A 20,603-nucleotide genomic window follows, 5' to 3' on the forward strand; every position below is an offset into this window, starting at 1 on the left:
CCAAGCAAACTAAATATACCTCAATAAAATTAGAAATGAGACAAAAATGTAGATTTGTACACCAATGTTCATAGTAGCAGTATTCATCATCACAAGAACATGGAAACAGCCCAAATGTCCAATTTTAACAGAGAAACATGATGGAATGCTACAAAGAACTCAGAAGTAATGATTTAAAAATTACTGCATAACTTGGGAGAGACTGAAGAGCATTATATTGAGTGAACTCTCATTCTCATAAGGACAAATAATGCATAAGATCATTACTGTATAAATAGAAAGATAACTAGTAAAGCATGTATGAGGATTCAGTGGGGAGAGTGGTCAAAACAGAGCGGTGAGGACGAGCAGGTGGGATATCATAGGGTCACACACTGGTAGGTGGAGGGAGGAGTAGGTGAAGAAAGTGGGAAAGATTCTGCGGGGATTTGAAAAGACAGAGTAATTGTGGGCATAGTTCAATAATGATTCATTTCATAAAATATAATGGGAGTGACTGTATGAAGCACAATGTGAATGAAGGATAGTTTGAAACACAATGCATATGATCTTTGTAAGCAAACCAATATATATATAAAAAAAAAAGAATAAGAGGCTGCCTATCTATATCCTGTAGAGTAGCTAGTGGATTAGAACCACTAATCTTTTGGTTAACTACACAACAGATAACACACTAGGATCATCCAAACTCCTGTCTGGAAAGATTAGTTTAGAAAATCCAGTGGAGAAATTTTGTAATTGTAATTCTGTAAACACAGGAGGTCAAGTCAAATTTGCCTTGACAATATCCAACATCTGAAATAATGGCCAATACATCACTCCTACCACTCTTCTCTGTGCAATAATGCCTACCCTAGCATGTGCCCATAGCCTTTCTCTGCAAAAAGCTGGTGCTAGCAGCACTGTCACTGCACATTGGAGTGGTCAGGCTCAGTCCTCTGTCCCTGAGCTCTGCAGGCGTGTGAATTGAGGAGATGGTTCTGCTGCTATCTGGGAGCATCCAAAAATCCAAAAAGCATCATCACTTTGGAATGAAATGCACTGAAGGACTAAATTCACTAAAGACTGAAACCAGTTTCATAGTGTAAATCATGAGATTCAGGATTATAACCACATTTGATGCAAATAATATGCATTGTTTGCAAAAAGAAAAAAAACCCCAAAACCCCAAAACACACCAACATTGTAATACCACTCCTCACTAGCTGCCTATGTGTGCAATGTGCTTTTTAAACAATATTATTTCCATGGGTCCCTTATATGCAGAATTGAGGCATACATTTCAGCACAGAAAAGGCAAAAATCCTAGGGAACTACAACAACCTCACACTATAATTCTTCCAGTTGAAATATTGAGCATATGCATATATTTTGTAAATTTCTGCCACTTAGACTCTTCAACAAATATTAAATCCACTTGTGCTTAAAGTGGTTTCAATCAACTTTACTTACTCTTCACATTACATTAACTGTTACATTAACTTCATTATCTGCATTTTAAAAACTTGTTAAAAGACATTCACCCTTTCATTTAAAAAAAGGCTAAAGAAAATCTACATAGTATGTCAAACTCCAAACCAAATGTTTTTTAACAAGCAGAATCGATAACAAAACTGTATGTAATTTGAAATACAAAAATCCTCCCAGCTTATTTGATTTAATCTCTGTTTATTTATAGAATATTCTTATTTATTCTTTTAAAAACTTCCATTTTGAAATTCAACTGCTCCTTATAAAAATTTATTATGGTTCTTTCAGAATGTATTGGTACACACACACACACAGGACACACACATACACAGAGTCAACAGCTTTAAGCAACACTGGTGTATTTATTTAAAATCTATTTCCACATGCACAACTTATACATTGTTTTTATTGTTACGTGTAGTCAAGTTGACTATGACCCATAGTGACGCTACGACTAACACAGCTGAATCTTTCCCTATTTTGCACCTGCAGTATGGTATACTGTTGTAAAGTGCCATAGAGTTGAGTAGGAAGGACCCTATGAACAACAGATGTAAATTCTGTCATATCCTGTACCATTCCTATAACTTATCACATACTCGGGCCCACTGCCACAGTCATTGTGTCAATCCACCAGGTTGAGGGTCTTTCTCTCCTTCTCCATCCCTCTACCTTTTCCTCCCCAAGGAATAGCTTCTCAAAGCAACATCCCCAAAGTAAATGAGTAAAAGATTTATCATATTTGCCTCCAAGCATCACTCTGGCTGCACTTTCTCCAAGACAAATCTTTTTGTCCTTTTGGCAGTCTATGTAATACTTTGAGCATTGCATAAAAAGTGTTAGCCTATATCATGTATCCTATACCATACTGTGTACTCTTCTCCAATATCACAACTGATCCTTTAAACGATGGTGTTGGAGAAGAACTTGTAGTATGATATAGGATACACCATATAGGCTATCAATTTTATACAATGCTTTATGCCAGAAAAAGTGTTTTGTTGAGGAAAGAATATACAGAAAATACAGATCTCCTAAAAAGGTATTACAGAAAAACTACTACCTCAATTACCAAGAGACCAGAAGAAATGGAGCATGCTTGATTACCTGTATTGAATATTAGGATCAAGAACTAAATAACTAGACTGTGATCAAAAAGACAGAAAGTGTGGGACAGAACATCAAATTCTTACCAGAACTACAGAGGCTGGGAGAACCTCTGAATCTAACCCCTCTAAATAATCTTTACACCTAGAACCAAAACTATCCCATGAAGCTACTGATAATCTAAACAGCAGCTTACTTAGCCCAATTACTAAAGAGTTCTTGCCTTGAGCATAGTTTTCTTACAAACAATTATTAATGTGAGTGTAAACTGAAAACAACTGATCTAAAGCACAGGTGAGAACTTGAAGGACAGAGAGCCTAAATTAGTGGTGACGAAACACCACGGGCAGAGATAACGAGAACAGAGACCACACATGAAGGATGGAGTCACCGTGTCACTGAGCTGTCTGTGTAGGAACTGTAAAGGAAGGTGGCGGCAGGGAAAGCATGGCTTACCTGAAGGGTCAGCACTGTAGAGGCTGGCAGCGGCTGTGATGGGTCCTGGTGGGTGGATGGCGCTGGCTGAAGACCTCTGACTTGCAATCAGAATCCTGCTCTTTGCAGATGGCAAACGGGACATGGCACCCAGTCCCAACTGGGGCTTAAGGAGCATGGCGGACCGATAGAACGTCGGAGGAACTTCGTAATGTGTGTAGGGAGGAGAGCAAAAGTCCTCTTTCCCAGGGTGATCTGTCACCTGTGAAGGGTTACCAGGAGGCCAATTAGAGCATGTCCCCTCATAGGATGAGGAGTATTAAACAGGCAGAGGGCTATGGCCACATGGTGAGGGTCCTGATACCACTTGATGGAACATCACTGATGTTCTTTAGGCTCTGTGATAACATAATCTCATAGTCCTTTGCTTTTCTCCAAGCTCTAAAACTCTCTGAACCTATACTTCACCATGAAGAAAAAATAGAAAAGCCCTCACTCTGCAAATATTTGTAATATCTTTAAAAATTCTTGGCATTTGTACAAGGAGTCAATCTGAAAGAAAAAAAAAAGTAACATGAGCAAGCAAAGAGAGAATCTGGCAAATATTCATGAGATTTTGAAGGTTTCACTAAATCTAAAGGGAGAAGGAAAAGCTCTGGTAGAATAGTGCCTTTCATGTTGGACTGCCAGCTGAAAGGTAGACAGTTCAAGTCCACCAGCTGCTTCATGAAAGAAAGATAAGCAGTTTCCGCCCATAACAATTTGTGGCTTTGGAAACCTGAGTGTGGGTCACTACTAACACAACAAAATCAACACAAAGCAAGTAAGTTTGATTTTTTTTTTAAATCATTGACATTTTTACCACATACCGAGTTACAAATAAATAACATGAAGGAAAAAAAATTGGTTAATATCTATGATTTTCTAAGTTTCATTATATGTAGGGAGAAGGAGAAGGTGTCATGCTGACTTAGTTGGTTAAGCACTGGGATGCTAACCAGAAGGTTGGAGGTCTGAACCCAGCAGCAGGGATGAACAAAGATGAGTCTGCTCCAGCTAAGATTCACAGCCTTGGAAACATGGCTTGGGCTGTGCTACTTGGCCCTAGAAGTAAGGTTGTTGTGAGTCAAAATCTACACAGTGGCAGCAAGTTTGGTTTGGTTTTTTTTTAAAAAAAAAACACACACACACACACAAAATAAGGCACAATTTTTATGGTACTTTGCCTTGTCTTACAATAATGAGCTGAACTTTGTTGTCTTTACTAAGCTCTTTAGGGAATAAAACATATATGATTGATGAGAAAGAAAAGTCAATTTGGGAAAAACAGTCACGTTAATAGGAAATACCGTTTTAAGCATCTATTAAGTATTAATCAGAGGAGCACCTGTGGCTTAGTGGTAAGGAGCTGCACTATCAACCTAAAGAAAGGCACATGGTTCAAAGCTATCAGCTGAATCCACCAGGAAAAAAGATGGCACAATCTCCACCTGTGCAGTTTACTGTCTATGAAAACCTGCTGGACGGTCAGTTGCAAGTCAGTTCTGACTTGAAGGAATATAACAGCATTAAGTGTTTTTAGAAGAAAAAAATGATATTATTAATTATCTCCAACATACTTCTAGTAAGGGGGTGTTCCCAACAATGCTTGTTCAAATTTCACTAGAAATGCAGGTCCTCTAGGGAAGAGGAATTAGTGTTGAATTTCTAGCACCTAGAACTGTGTTAGGAGGTCTGGTGGTGCAATGGTTAAGCGCGTCTCTGCCAACCTAAAGGGTGATGTCTGAACCCACCAATGATTCTGTAAGAGGAGAAAACTTAAGGACAAATACTGTATAAGACCATCATTGCAGAACGTGTACAAGGATCCAAGGCACGGAGGGGAGAACAGAGGGATGAGAAGGAGTGACTGGTGAGGAGGCTTAATTATAAGGTCGCATAATTTGATGGGAGGAGGGAGGGATGGGTAAAGGAAAGGAGAAAGATCTGGTGTGAAAAACATTGTACACAAACTTTGTAAGTAAACCAGTATAAATAAAAATTTTATAAAAAATTTAAAAAAGAGGAGAGAACTTCAGGGAGAAAAGTGCAACAATGAATGAATGGAAATCCAAAATCTCTGTAAATGTTCATTAAAATAAAGAAATAAATAATAATTTTTAAAAAAAAAAGAAGAGAGAACTTGCAATCTGTTCTCATAAAGATCATTGCTGTTGGTGGTGCAGTGAGCAGACTCCCACTCATAGGCACCCACGCACAACAGAACGAAACCATGCCCGGTCCTGTGCTTGTCTTCACAACCTCGCTGTGTATGATGCAGCCACTATGTCAACCCATCTCATCAAGGGTCTTCTTCTTTCTCACTGATCCTGTGTGTCTTACCAAGCAAGCATGATGCCTTTCAGCCTATGAAATCCTAAGAACAATTCTACTGCCATACAGGGTGCTATGAACTGGAATTAACTTGATGGCACACAACAGCAAAAGTGTATAGTCAGGTATTTCCCATGTCCTTTACCTCCTCCCCTCACTCACCAAATTATGTGACCCCATGATTTTCCCCTGCCCATTCTCATCCCTCTGCTCCCAACCCTTCCCCCCTGGAATCCTCATACACGTTTTACTAGGTATCCTTCTATTTTTACAATATATGGGAATGATTATATGAAACACAATGTATATAAATTTTGTATGCAAATAAATACAAAACAAAAGTTATAAAACAAACAGTGTTTAGCATAAAGCTGAAGCCTAAGAAACATTAAAGGAATCATGTTTCTATTCTTTCTTCCACTGAATAAGGTTACACTACTGTTATTTTCCTCCTGCAGTAACAGTTTGTATTCTAACATTTTTAATTCCAATACAACCTGCAGGCTCTTTTCCTAGAAGCAACTACACTGTACTTACAAAGCTCACATATCTGTGCCTCTTCTTCACATTAAAAATGAAAAAGGGCGGAACCAAAGAATACTTTTTTAAAAATTTTAATTAAAAAACTATGCCAAAGGCTATGCTGGAAAAGATACATCCATTAATTAATTCTGCTCTACATCACAATATATTTTATGTGTCAAACTTACATCTACTCTAGAATCATAAGCATTTAGTCAATATTTTTTTAATAGAAGCTATGAAAGCTTTGATCCAAGCTGTTCAGGAACTAAACCCCTAATCATACTCTTTTCATGCTGAAATAGATACAAAGTTCCCCTTAAAACTGACATTACTGAAACAAAAGATTAGGCCTTTAATGTTTCATCATAATTGCATTGTAAAATATGCATGAATGCTATGGTAGATAGTCTGGAATCAGGCTGAGCAAATCCATACTCCTCTGAAATAACATTCTACAGCTGCTTGCTGATAAAATTTTTACCATTCTCTGCTAACCTCTCACTATGAATTGTTGACTTTTCTGTTATACTCATATATCCTCCATTTTCAGTTTTAATTTCTAAATTGTCAGTGTGATTGTTTGTTGCTTTTAACAGAGTCTCTCAGAAAGAAATTTTTACCACTTCCAATCCACACCTATCAGGTTCTTGGGATTTGCAAGAGAGGAAGACCCTTGATGAGATGGATTAATTCAGTGACTGGGGTACTGGGGGTAGGTGTGTCAGAGACAGTAAGATCGGCACAGAATAGAGCAGGTTTAGGGCTATTGTACACAAGGTCTCTGAGTCGCAGGTGACTAGACAGCACATAACAACAACAACAATCTCCTTAAGAAAGAACCATGTTTACACAGTAGTTAAAGCACTCTGCTAGTAAAGGTTGGTGGTTCGAGCCCACTGGCCATTCTGTGGGAGGGATGGAACAGTCTGTTTCTTTTGTGGACTGAGTTATGCACTCTAAAAATATGTGCCAACTTAGCTGGGCTCTGGTGCTCCACAGTTCAGAAGTTACGTGATGATGTAATCTGCCAGATGTGTAATGATGTAATCACCACCACAATGTGACCTGCTCTGTGATCAACTAATCAGATATAAGTGTGTTAATGTGGAATGCCACACCTTTAATCCAGTCATTGTCATATAGTTCTTCCTCTCAGTGTGGCCTGAATCAACTTTTATCTTACAAGAAATAAGACGATAAAAGTGCCAAGAAATAAGAGGGTAAAAGTGCCAAGAAGAAGGAACACAGCAGTATTATCAAGAAAGAACAACTGGGAACGAACCACATCCTGTGGACCCAGGGGCCCTGTGCTTAGAACCTCCCAGATCCAAGGACACATGCCAAGACACATGGAGATCTACAAAGAATGCTGGGGCTACAGATGGTGAAAGGGGACAAGGTCCTTCCTCCTATATTATGAGATAATAGAGAGAAAGCTTTTCCTGAGACTTGGTGTGCTTCCAGAATTTGGCCTTGATGGTAGTTGTTGCTGACTGTCACTGAGTGGGGACCCACCCACAGGTGACCCTCCAGAGAATTTTCAGAGGCAGTAAATTGCACCAAAAGAGATTGTTGCCTCTCTCCCGCAGAACATCTAGTGGATTCAGACCTTTGGCACTGCAGTGTAGTTTCTTATCCCTAGGCCACCTCCTAAATTCACATACAGTATTTCTGACATAGTAGCATAACTATGTTTCTGGAAACACTACAGTCTTGGAAACCCTATCGGGTGGTTATGGTCTGTTCTAAATGATTTCTAGGAGTTGTAAGTGACTCTACAATAATAAGTTTAGGTTTTTCTGGATCATCTTAATTTACTTAGTTCCATGCAACAGAAGAGTTTTCAGGTATCAATCTCCATCATGTTGCCATTAGACAATGACTCCAACAATTTTTACTTTAGTGTCTGCTACTGTGTTGGGTAACTTGTCCCTGGTAAAATAACAAATTCCTTAAAAGGAGAAAAAGTATGCTTTATATGCCGTATTTGTGTGTATATGTGGTGAAAATATATGTAACAAACCATTTGCCAATTCAGTAATTGTTTTGTATAGCTCTGGTGGCCTACTGGTAAGAAGCTGTGCTGCTATCCCAAAGGCAAGTTGGTTTGATTCATCAACTACTCTGAGGGAGAAGGATTGACAGTCTCCTCCTGTGTGACTTACTGCCTCTGAAAATCCACTGGAGGGTCAGCTATGGGTTGGTTCTGATTCAGCAGCACACAACAACAAATAATTACATATTATAGAGAGTTCCTGTGGCCTTGTGGTAATTGCCTCATAGAGTTGTCAATCCACAAGTAAGTGGCTCAAATACAGCTGCTCCATGACAGAAAAATGAGTAATCTCTTCCTGTGATGTATAGCTTAGTTACAACTCCATGCCAATAAACAATATAAGCATTATCTATATAAGAATCCCTGGTAACATATTTGGGTACATGTTACACTGCTAACCAAAAGGTTAGTAATTCAAATCCACCAGCAACTCAGAGGAAGAAAGATTAGAAGTCCTAAGTCATAAATATTTACAGCTTTGGAAACTTGATGAATGGGTGAAAGCTCAATGACAGTGTGGGTTTGATTTTTTTTATGTTATTATCCATTTATATATTCTTACTCTCTTTTCTCCTCCCTTTCCATGTCTAGTAATTATGCAACAAGGTTTCCTTCTCTGTGTAAACTTTTCTTTAGATTTTTAAAATGTTATTGTTATTGTTATGTGCCATCAAGTTGCCTGCAACTCAAAGTGACCTTATGTACAACAGCCCTAAACCCTGCTCTATCCTGTGCCAATTTCAGTGTCTCAGACACACCTACCCCCATTAACCTAGTCACTGAATCAATCCATCTCATCGAGGCTCTTCATCTCCTAAGCTGTTCCTCCACACTCCCAAGCATGATGTCCCTCTCTAAGCATTAGTCCCTCCTTGCAACATGCCCAAAGTATGTCAGATGGAGCTTCAGAATCCTTGCCTCCAAGGAGCAGTCTGGCTTCACTCTCTCCAGGATGAACCTGTTTGTTCTCCTAGCAGTCCATGGTATATTCAATACTCTTCTCCAGCACCACAGCTCAAATACATCAATTCTCCTTCTATCATCCCTAGTTATTTATTGTCCAGCTCTCTGATGGAGAGCAAGTAATTGAAAAGACCATGGCCTGTATCAGGTTTACCTTAGTCTCCAGACTGGCATCATTGCTCTTCAGTACTTTAGAGAGTTCTCTGACAGCAGACTTTCCCAATGCAATTCATCTTTTAATTTCCTGGCTGCTGGTACCAAGAGTGTTGATTAGTTGTCCTTTCATAACCGATTTATCTCACTCAGTATAATGCCTTCTAGATTCATCAATGTTACACATTGTTCTTCCAATTCTTCATTTTTCTTTAGCATTGTGCAGCTTTTCACTGTGTGCATGTACCAGTAAGTGTTGGGTTAATAATCAAAAGATGAGTAATTTGAAATCACAAGCTGCTCAGCAGGATAAAGATGGGGTGTCTGCTCCCACAAAGGTTTACAGCTTCACAAACCTGATGGGGCAGATCTAGCCTATCCTATAGGGTTGTTGAGTCAGAATTCCCTGGATGGCAGTGAGTCACACAGGAAAAACGGATAACATGGGAGCTCTGGGAGCTCAGCGATAAGGAGTTGTGCTGACAACCCAAATCCACCAGCTGCTTCACAGAAGAAAGCTATACAATCTCCTCTCATATGATTCACTGCCTCTGAAAACCCACTAGAGGATCAGCTATGAGTTGGCTCTGACTCAATGATACCTGTTGTGTTGCTATTTTGTTCTATTAAGTTGGAACCGACTCATAGTTGACCCTTCAACAGGTTTTCAGAGGCATGGGAAGGAATAGCACATCCTTCTCCCATGAGCAGCTGGTGGATTTGAACTGCATGTCTTTGGGATTGCAGTGTAGTTTCTTACCAGTAGGCCACCAGAACTCCCTCGATGGTACCTAACAGCAACAAAATTGATAGAAGTAACTTGAAAGATGAGCTAGGAAGTTAAAACGGGCAGTGAGATCACACCAATATTGGAAAAATAATTGTAAAAAGGAGGTAAAGAGTTGTTTCCCCATTTTATGGGGTTTGTTTCCTTGAAGAGTTTCAGCGGACCACAGATAGATGAGTCCATATCTGGGTTCTCAATTCAGTTCCATTGGTCTATGTGCCTGTCATTGTATCAGTGCCATGCTGGTTTGGTTACTACTGCTGTGTAGTAGGATTTGAAGTCAGGGAGTACTACTCCTCCTACTTCATTTTTGTTTTGCAGAAGTTATTTTTCTTTGGGGGGGGGCGGGTGTCTCTTTCCTCTCCAAATATATTTGACAATTGCCTTTTCCACTTACTTGAAGAATGAATTTGGTATCTATGTTGAGATTGCATTGAACATGTAGATTGCTTTTGGTAGGGCTGTCATTTTCACTATACTGAGTCTTCGTATCCATGAGCAGGGAATATTTTTGCATTTATTTAGATCTTTTAAAGTTTCTCACAGAAGTGTTTTGTAGTTTTCTTTGTACTGGTCTTTTGTGTCTCTAGTCAGGTTCAGTCTCAATTTGTGGTTGGTTATTGTAAATGGTATTGCTTTCTTGGGATTCCTTCTCTGTGTTTTCTTTGTTATTGTAGAGAAATCCCACTGACTTTCCTATATTGACCTTGTATACTGCCACTCTACTATACTGGTCCACTAGCTCTACCAGTTTCTTTTGTTGCATCTTTGGGGTTTTCTGTGTACCCCATCATGTCATCTGCATATAGTGACAGTTTAATTATTACTTTGACAATCTAGATGCCTTTTATTTCTTTATCTTGTTGTATTGTCCTAGCAAGTATTTCCAATACAATACTGAATATGAGTGGTGATGGTGCGCATCCTTATCTGGCCCTGTTTGCAAGGAAAATGCTTTTAGTCTTTCTTCATTGAGAATGACAATGGCACTTGGTTTTGCATATATGCTTTTCATTATGTTGAGGAACTTCCCTTCTATTCCTATTTTGCTGAGTGTTTTTAATCATGAAGGATGTTGGATTTGTCATATGGTACTGGCAAAACTGGACTGCTACATACAGAAAGCTAATCAGGATCCACATCTCATGCCAGACACAAAAATCACCTCCAGGTGGATCAGAGACCTGGGACAAAAGCCCAAAACCCTAAGTTCATAAGAGATAAATTGAGACAAAGCTTAAAAGGCCTAGTCTATTGTATAAAGAGGCTGACAAAAACAGCCATAAATGTACAACCAGTAGAGGATAAACTGATGAATGGGACCTTCTAAAGATTAAATCCTGTGTGGATCAAAACCTTTTTTTTTTTCAATAGGGTGGAAAGAAACTCTACTGACTAGGGAAAAAAAAATTGGCAGTACCATGTCAGACAAGGGTCTCATAACAAAAGTTTACAGAATAGTAAAGGCCCTCCACAAGAAAAACACTGATAGACCAATTAAACAATGGGCAAAAGACATGGAAAGACTTGTCATAGAGAAAGAACAACAGACAGATGAAGAAATGCTCAAAATCACTGGCAATAATAGAGATGCAAATCAAAATCACAATCATAGATCATCTTACTCCAGTAGCAGTGGTAATGCTTAGCAGGACATCTAGCAGTAAAAGTTGGAGAGGACCTAGAAGGCAGTTTGGTATTTCCTCAAAATGCTAGACATAGCTGCGTCCATCTGACCCAACTGTTTTATTACTAGGAATATATTCCAAAGAAATTAGAACTGAGACACAAATGGAGATTTGTACATGAATGTTCACAGCAACGTATGTCATTCACCATTGCAAAAAACACGGAAATAGTTCAAATGTCCAACCACAACCAAATGGATTGAGAAACAGTGCTACATTCATATGAAGGAATACTATGAAGCATTAAGAAAACAATGATTTCAAAAAATATTACATAACTTGGGAGAGAGTGGAGAACATAACATTATTTTGAGTGTATTAACTCAATCTCATAAGAACAAATACTGCACAGGACCATTATTGTAAAAACAGAAGGATAACTAGTAAATGATATACAGGGGCCCAAGGGAGAAAGAGGTGAAGTAGAGGGCTAAGTGTGGGTACAGAGGAAATCACACAGTCGTACCATTTGGTGGGTGGAGGGAAGGGAGTAAAGAAAATGGGAAAGATTCAGTGGGGACCTGAAAAGACAGGGTAATCGTGGGCACAGTACAATGGTGATTAATTTTCTAAAACACAATGTATGGGAATGATTATATGCAATACAATGACAATGAAAGAAAGTGTGGGGGAAGAAACTACATTCAGAAAAAACCAGACTTACTTTTAAAAAAGAAAAATAAGGAAGCACAACTGAGGAATGAAAACAATGTCACTGACACGCACATAAGGAACAGCTGGAACTGTGGATGTGCTGCTCTGTGTATTCTCAACAATTAGTAAAATCAAACAAAACAAAAATATGCAACCCCCTAATCAATACATTAACATTAAAGCTGAAAAAGAATCCTTGATATTTCAAACAAAGTCCTGAAACCAATTCAGGTACATTTGCAAATGCACTCCTGCTGGACTGTCCCTCTTCCCTGAGAGTAACCATGGAGTTTTCTCAAGAGACCAATGGGAACAGTAGTTGGGAAAACAGAGCTCAGCAAAGAGATGACATGGTCCCAGCAGTGGAAAAGGAGACCAGCCCCTGATTCACACGTTTGTCTATCACAAACATAGGACTTTGTGTCTTGTCTTCTCATCTCTGTTCCTTCTTCTACCATCAAACATTAAAAATCTCAAAAAGCTCAAATTCTTTGCCATCAAGTTGGAACCATGGACACTCCATCGAATTTCCAAGGCTACAGTAAATCTCGGATGGAGACTGGTCATTCTCCCATGGAGATAATGGTAGATTTGAACTGCCAGAGAAGATTGGCCTTTGGGTTCATCAGTAAAACTCCTACACACCATGCCGCCGGAGCTCCTCAAAACGAAAACAGCTCACCAACATCCCAGAAAAGTGAGCGAGAAGGAGTTTTCCTTAGCACTTCACTAGGCAATGGCAGAAAGTGGTCTAAACAAGTGAGAAAGTCTGTCCCCCTTGGAGAACTGCAGCTGTTGAAAGTTCCACTAAGCACTGTTCTGCTCTGACACTCCTGGGGTCACCAGGCAGGATGTCAACTGGGGTGGAGGCCCTGAGGTACAGATCAATGAATGTGTCTGCTACCCAAATGGCCAGAGGTTCAAGTCCACTCAGGTTCTTCAGAAGAGAGAAACAGGTGATCTGCTTCTGGAGAAGTAGACATTGAAAACTCTACGGAGAATGGTTGTGCTCCGACACAAAAGAGTTCTCCATGGGCTAGCAGCTGGTTTGGAATCAGTGGGCGACGTGACAGTTAATGTGTTTGGCAGCTAAACAGAAAGTCAAAGGTGCAAGTCCTCCCAGAGGCACATCAGAAGAAAGGCCTGGTGATTGACTTCTGAAAACTCAACCGCTAAAAACCCTGGCTGCCTAGTGGCAAGAAGCTGCACTGCAAGCCTGAAAGCACGCAGTTGGAGCCTACCAGCTGCTCCGCAGGAGCAGGATGGGCAATCTCCTCTCGTGCGATTAACTGCCTCTGAAAACCTGCTGGAGGGTCAGCTACAGGGTACTGACCCTAACACAACACAACACAAGCCCTATGGAGTGCAGTTCCATTCTTACATACAGGGGGATGCCATGACTTGGAGTCCTCTCCACAGACACAGGTTGATGCCTTTAATCTGAGTAGATTCAAGGTTAACTCGGAATCTACTCTGAGGCTTTAAGTGTCCCTGCTGCTCCTGCCCCTTGGGGGCTATTTTCTTCCTAAGAAGAGCTTTTATGATTACATTCTCTGTGTGTGTCTGTGCTGAGGACTGCTGACCCACCCACCCACTGTCATCAGGTTCTTTCCACCTCACAGCGACACTGTAAGATGGCACAGAGCTTCTGTAAATCTTTACCAGAGGAGATAGCCTTATCTTTGCTTCACAAAGTGACTGGTGGGTTTAAACAGTGGACCTTTCTAATTATGGGGGAAATGGTGCACAAACACTGGTCAGAGGGTGGCTAAAGAGATGATTTCTGCATGTTTGCCATGCTATTCATTTGTATGAATATGAGATTCTTCCCTAAGAAAACTCACCATCAGAGGATGTGGTGTTATTATGTGTCAACTATAATTCATAAAGATCCCATGAACAATAGCTCTTAACCTTGCCCCACCCTGTGCAGCCTCAACATCCCTGATACACTTGAGCCCATTGTACAGACAATGAAGTCTCATTAAGTGAAGGTGATACTTATTTTTTTTCTTTTCTTTTTTTTCTTCCTTTGACCAGAAGCCTGGTGGCTTAATGGTTAATCATTCTGCTGCTAACCAAAAGATGGTGGTGCAAACCCACCCAGGGCTTTACAAGAGAAAGGCCTGGTGCTGTGTTCCCATAAAGATACAGCCCATAACACACTATGGGGCAGTTCTACTTTGTCAGAATCAACCCTACAGCACCTAACAATAATAACAATATTTAAACATGGAAGTTAACTGAATGCATCAATATGTCATTTCATATGCAACAGGAGTCCTTAGTTGGTGCAAATGGTTAATGAGCTCAGCTGATAATCAGAAGGCTGGAGGTTCCAGTCCACCCAGAGGTGCCTGGAAAGAAAGGCCTGGTGACCTCTTAAAAAATCTATCACTGAAACCCCATGGAGTTCTACTCCAGTATAGGTGCTCTGCGTGAGTCAGACTCGACTCAAGTAAACAGCAACTGGTCCAACAGAGATAGAAATGTAAGTGGGTCTGATATAATGAAAAATGACCATGTCTGTCCAAGTATAGCCATCAAAACCTGAAATTTGCTTCGAGAGTCATGACTGCCTTCCCGTTCATTAGGAAGGTACAACAAACCAAAGACACACTGCCTATAACAGACCACTTCACAGGGACATCCTTCTCTTACCTCCTGCAGAAACTTTTCACTCATTTGGCTGAAATGATGTCCTGGGGGTTTGATACCAGACACCATCAGTCCAGAGGTGAAGACCCTTGGCTTCTGCAAGTCTGGCTTGAGTTTCTCATAGAGGGCTGGAGGTGGCTTGATGTCTCCACTTGCTGCCATCTCCTCTTTGGGCAGAGGCATGCTACAAGGTGGTGGGGTGTAAGGCAGCCCCATGGGCACCAGCGAGGCGTCCACCTGGCCCAGAGTCTGCGGGTTCCTCCGGATGTAGGTGATGATTTTGGGCCTCACGTGTTTGGGTTTGGGCATGATGATGGGCTTGGTATCTGTCCTCTCGTCTGTTTTTTCGACATGGCCGTTCTCCATTCCCTCCTGAAAGGAAGAGGCGTCCTTGGGATGTGTGAAGATGGGCTTGGGGATCCCACTGGGACAGGTGCTCTTGTCAGACAATTTAGAAGAAGCATTTACCAACTGACCGCTGTCATGGGCAGGTGGGACAGTCAAGGAGGACCCGAAGTCTAGACCCAGTGGTCCAAGGTCCTGGACACTGCCATTGGAAACGTGGGTCACATTCACGATTGGGACAGTGAGGGGTGCTGGCACACTGAGAAGAGAGTTGGCTCTTGCTGGGTCACTTTCTGTTCTTGCTGCCTTTTCTAGAAAGTTCCTCGGCTCAGCAGCAGAAACGGTCATCATCTTTTCTTCTCCTGCTTCTGAGCTGCTGCTGTGAGGGACAAGGGGTTCAGACACTCCAGTATTGCTCTCTTCAGCAGAAGGCTCTGAAGTCAAAGAAGAGGCAATGTCCATGTTACCACTGCCTGAGCTCCCTCTTTCCTCCCTGACACCACAGAACTCACTGGCTGGAATGCCAAGGCCAGACACAGCCTGACCATCACTTGGTGAAATGTTGCTTGGTGGTGTTTCACTCGATCTGCTACCTACACTTGGTGAAATTCTGCCAATAGGCTGATCAGCAACAGATCTCAAGGAACCAGGGCCCTGTTGGTGGGTGGTCAGAAGAGAACCTTCATCTATGACAATCTCTCTCTTTTCCTCCTCACGACCTCCTCTTCCTGGTCCAAGATGCTGAAGACTGCCATTGGTGAGACTTCCAACGGCACCATTGGCTTCTTGGTGTGAAGATGACTTCTCTGCTTTTCCACATGGCTCTTTTCTCTCCAGGGGTAACACAGCATCTGCCTGCGTCGACTTCAGTACCTGTGCAGTCCTGGGTTGAACAAATTTTGGCTCAGGCTCCGGCTCTTCCTCGCCCTTGCCTAACTGTGCTTCAGGTTGACTTGGGATTTCCTTAGGGGGAAACGCTGAACTCTGAGTAGGCTCCATCTGTGCAGGATGGAATGATCTCTCACTTCCCCCCTTGCTTTGGGCCTCCTTGGTTTCTGAGGTAGATGGTTTAGGATGCAGCCTGATCTTTTCCTCTGAGGTATTGTCAGCTGGGTGAAAAGCAACCCCTGGAAAGTGGCTTGGGAACGCTTTCTGTGGTTTCTCCCCACTCCCACAAACAGGACGGGGGACCTTAGTGGGCTCCACCATGGCAGGCTGAGGCACATTCCCCACACTCTCCATGGTGAGCACGTCCACAGCACCATCAACTTTCTCCACGGAATGTTTCCTCAGTTCCTCACCGCCATGGGTCTTTGTCAGTTTATCCCGGGGGATGTGCTGAGCAGTGTCAGGCTCCCGTTTGGCCAAAACCTCAGAACTGGCCTCACTCAAACCATTCCTCCAACCAGAGAGGCTGGGTCCCTGGGGCCCGCGAGGTGCCTGGAGCACAGCAGGGCCTTTGTGTGTGCTATGTTCACTCAGCTCCCCATGAACCACTGAAGAGAGCTTACGGTCTTTTGTGAGAGTCTGGACGTCCTTGACAAGGCCCTGAACTTTCTGGAACTCCTTATTGAAATGTGTGTTTTCCAGCTCCCGTGAGTTTGCGTTTGCAGGTTCATCTGGAATCCCACAGGTCTTTGACTCGCTCACGGGAGAACTGACCTCCACCATGATCTGGTTGGCGTTGGGGTCCCCCAGGCTGATGAGAGTCTCGTTGTCATTGGTGGCCCCAGTCCTGCTGTCCTGCAGCTGTGTGTAACATGATTTCTTAGGGGCCATTGGAACGCTCATGGTCCACCCTTCAGCATGGGCTACACGCCATACAGTCTTCCTCTGGGGGAAAGGGCTTCCCCTAAGCCACAATGTGACTGGTTTTCCAAGTCCTCAGGCTGCCTGCCAGGACCTGATCATGTCACATGGTGATGCTGCGTAATCATTTTCAGATGACTTTAAAACCATGCACTGTCTTAATGTCCAGTGGGAGATGAATCCAGAGAGCCAACACACTCATGTGACCTAAGGACAAATGAAAATACATTTATGTTAGATCCAAAACAAGAGATGCTTAGGTGACAGGAAGATAGTACATGCAGGTCTGCTGTTCTCCAGTGGTAGGGAATCACACTGTCCACGCAAAGGCATGCAGTTCGAATCTGCCAGTTGCTCGGTGGGAGTAAGATGGGCAATCAACTGCCATGTGATTTACAGCCTCTGAAAATCTGCTGAAAGGACTGCTATGGGTGGATCTCAACAGTACACCACCACCACCACCAACACAGTTATGATTTATACAATTAAGAAGCCCTGATAGTGCAATGGGTTTATATGTTGGGCTGCTAACTCAAAGGTTGATGGTTTGAACCCTATCACTCTCGAGGTTACAGCCACACTGGCTCACTCCTCACGTCTCATACTGCTTTTTTCCAGGACCTTTGCATCGATGTTTCCATCTCCATGCAGCACTCCTCTGCACATCCCACCTAACTAATATCCACATATGCAATCAAACACCCCTTCCTTCAGGAAGTCTTCTTGGTTTACCAGACTAGATTGAATTTGTCCACGAATCTCACCACTGGGATAACTGGCAGCACCATAATATAGATGGAGAAGAGCTTTAGACTGTTAAAAATTTCAGCTTGCTCCATTCCACAATCATCACTCTTGGCACCAGCAGTCAGGAAATCAAAAGAAGACTTGCATCAGGAAGATCTGCTCTCTGGGACCTCTCTAGAGGTCATAAAGAACAACTATCTCAGTCTAGAGACCACGAGGTGCCTGATTCAGGTCACGGTCTTCACAATTACTTGCTATGCATCAGAGAGTTGGAGAATGACAAGGAAGACAGAAGAACTGACTTCTTGAGTTGTGGTGCTGGAGATGAATATTAAACATTCCATGGGCTGTTAATAGAACAGGTCTGCCCTGGAGAGGATGAAACCTAGTTGTGCTTTTCAAGCAAGGATTTTGAAGCTCTGTGCATATTGCCAGGAAGGACCAATCCATGGAGAAGAACACATACTTGAAAGAGTGGAGGGATCAGTGCAGGAGGAAGTCCCAGGATGAGATTAACTGACACAGTAACTGGGGTGATGGGGAGAGGCATATTGGAGTCAATGAAATTAGCTCAGGACAGGACAGGGTTCAGAGGTATTGTGCGAAGGGTCACTATGAGTTACAGCTGACTTGACAGCACATAAAACACACAACACAATGAAATTCTATCACAGTCTTATTTTACAGTGTTAAATTTAAAGATCTCTCAATGTTCTAAGAACTAGAGATAAATATTATTCAAAACATGGGAAATACATCAGATACTTCACATGCATTTAAAAAGCCCCATATTGTCGTGTGAAATGGACTCTACTATTTACCAAAAGGTCTTGCAGCTCTGCTATTTCAAATCCACCAGTTCCTCTGAAAGAGAAAGTTGAGGAATCTCATCCTGTCAAGATTTATAGGCTCAGAAACTCAGGAGGATGCTGGAAGTTACCATGATTCAGAACAGAATAGATGGCAGAGCATTTTTAGCCTAAAAAACAGAATAAAAACTTAATGAAAATGAATGATGAAGACAAATGTTCTTTCTATCCACACAGAGCTTAAAAATGAAATACAGTAAAACTCTTTAATAAAACTCATTGCCTTCAAGTAGGAATCAACTCATACCTAACACTCCAGTGGATCTTCAGAGGCTGTAAATCATATGAGTGGAGATTGTCCTTCTTTCTCCTTCGGTGGATTTGAACTGCCTGCTGTTGAGTTTGCAGCATAACCCCTTATCCACTAGACTACCAGTGATGTTCCTAATTTCCTTCACTTACAACTGTGTATTTTCCTACTGTACATCTTAGCTTCACTGAGACGTACAAGCAGACCTCATTTTGTTGTGATTCACTTTACTGCACTTTGTGGATACTGCTTTTAAAAAAAACAAACGTAAGGTTTGTGGGTACTCTGTATCAAAGAAGTCTACTGGCATCATTTTTCCTACAATCTGTCTTTACTTCATGTCCTGTGTCACATTTTACCAATTCTCACAATATTTTGAGTATTTCATCATGTTATCACACACTCAACAGAAAACCAACCCCACTGCCATCATATCAGTTCTGACACATTATTGTTGTTGTTATGTGTTGTCGCATTGACTCTGACTCAGTGACTCTAGGTCTCTGAACCCTGCTCTATCTTGAGCCAACATCATTGTCTCTGACACATATATCCACATTACCCCAGTCATGGAGTCAATCCATCTCATCAAAGGTCTTCCTCTCCTATGCTGTCCCTCCACCCTCCCAACATGAAATCCCTCTCTAAGGACTGATCCCTCCTTGCAACATGTCCAAAGTAGGTCAGACAAAACTTCAGAATCTTTGCCTCCAAGGAGCAGCCTGTTTTCACATGCTCCACAATGAACCTGTTAGGGACTTCCTATTCATTTGTATGGACATGTACAAGTACAGATACAGTATTTTTCTAATGCAAGTATGTAAAAAACTTATACATATAATGCAAAGCCTACTACACTTTTCAAAATAGTAAGGAGAAGAAATGTTGCTATGTAGTTGTGGGGGGATGTATATACCTTGCTATTTATCTGGTATAGACCCTCTTGTGCTTTCTGCTATAACCAGGTAGCAATATATGAATTTATGTGTTACAAGATGCTATCACATCAGTTCCAACTCATAGCTACTCTACGTGCACATGATACAAAATCCTGCCCCACCTTGCTCCATCTTCACAATTGCTGCTCTGTGTAAGTCCATTACTGTACTCATTGTATCAATCCATCCCATTGACGGTCCTCCTTTTTTGGTGAACTTTCTGCTTTTTTCATGCATGACGACCTCCTCCAAGGACTGATTCCTCCTGATAATACATCCAAAATATATGAGGCAAAGTCTCTTCATCCTACTTTTGTTCTTTTTTTTTCTTCATCCTACTTTCTAAGGAACATTTTGAACACACTTCCTCCAAGACGGATCTCTTTGTTCTTCTGGCAGTCTATGAATATTTATCAGCACTACAGTTCAACGACATCAGTCTTCCTATTGTCTTCCTTTCTTGTTGACTTTCACATGCATACAGTTGACTAAGACAGGACTCACAGTAACCCTATCAACAACAGATCTGAACCCTGTCCTATCCTGTGGCATCCTCATCATCTCTGATACACTCGAGCCTATTGTTACAGTTACCCTGTTGATCCATCTGTGGATGGTCTTCTCTTTCACTGACTGAAACACACCTGAGTTTCAGTGTTAACTTGGAGGGCGGGGGAAAAAGTGCAACAATGAATGAACGGAATTCCAAAATCTCTGTAGATGTTCATTGAAATAAAAAAAAATTAAATTTTTTTTTAAAAAGAGTCTTTAATATG

At 41.5% G+C, this 20,603-nt stretch overlaps 1 protein-coding gene across 1 annotated transcript in view; it reads right to left on the reverse strand.

The window, feature by feature from the left end:
• MTUS2 (microtubule associated tumor suppressor candidate 2) overlaps positions 1-17,036 on the reverse strand; it is a 393,542-nt gene extending 376,506 nt beyond the window's left edge. Inside the window, 3 exon segments of the mRNA XM_006894071.1 lie at positions 3,034-3,274; positions 14,873-17,020; positions 17,022-17,036. Of these exon segments, the coding sequence (XP_006894133.1) occupies positions 3,034-3,274; positions 14,873-17,020; positions 17,022-17,036 (2,404 nt within the window).
• Positions 17,037-20,603: the final 3,567 nt, after the last annotated feature.

Source organism: Elephantulus edwardii, unplaced genomic scaffold, assembly GCF_000299155.1.
Source record: "Elephantulus edwardii isolate Elephantulus edwardi_28Jun2011 unplaced genomic scaffold, EleEdw1.0 scaffold00134, whole genome shotgun sequence".
Classification (NCBI taxonomy): domain Eukaryota; kingdom Metazoa; phylum Chordata; class Mammalia; order Macroscelidea; family Macroscelididae; genus Elephantulus; species Elephantulus edwardii.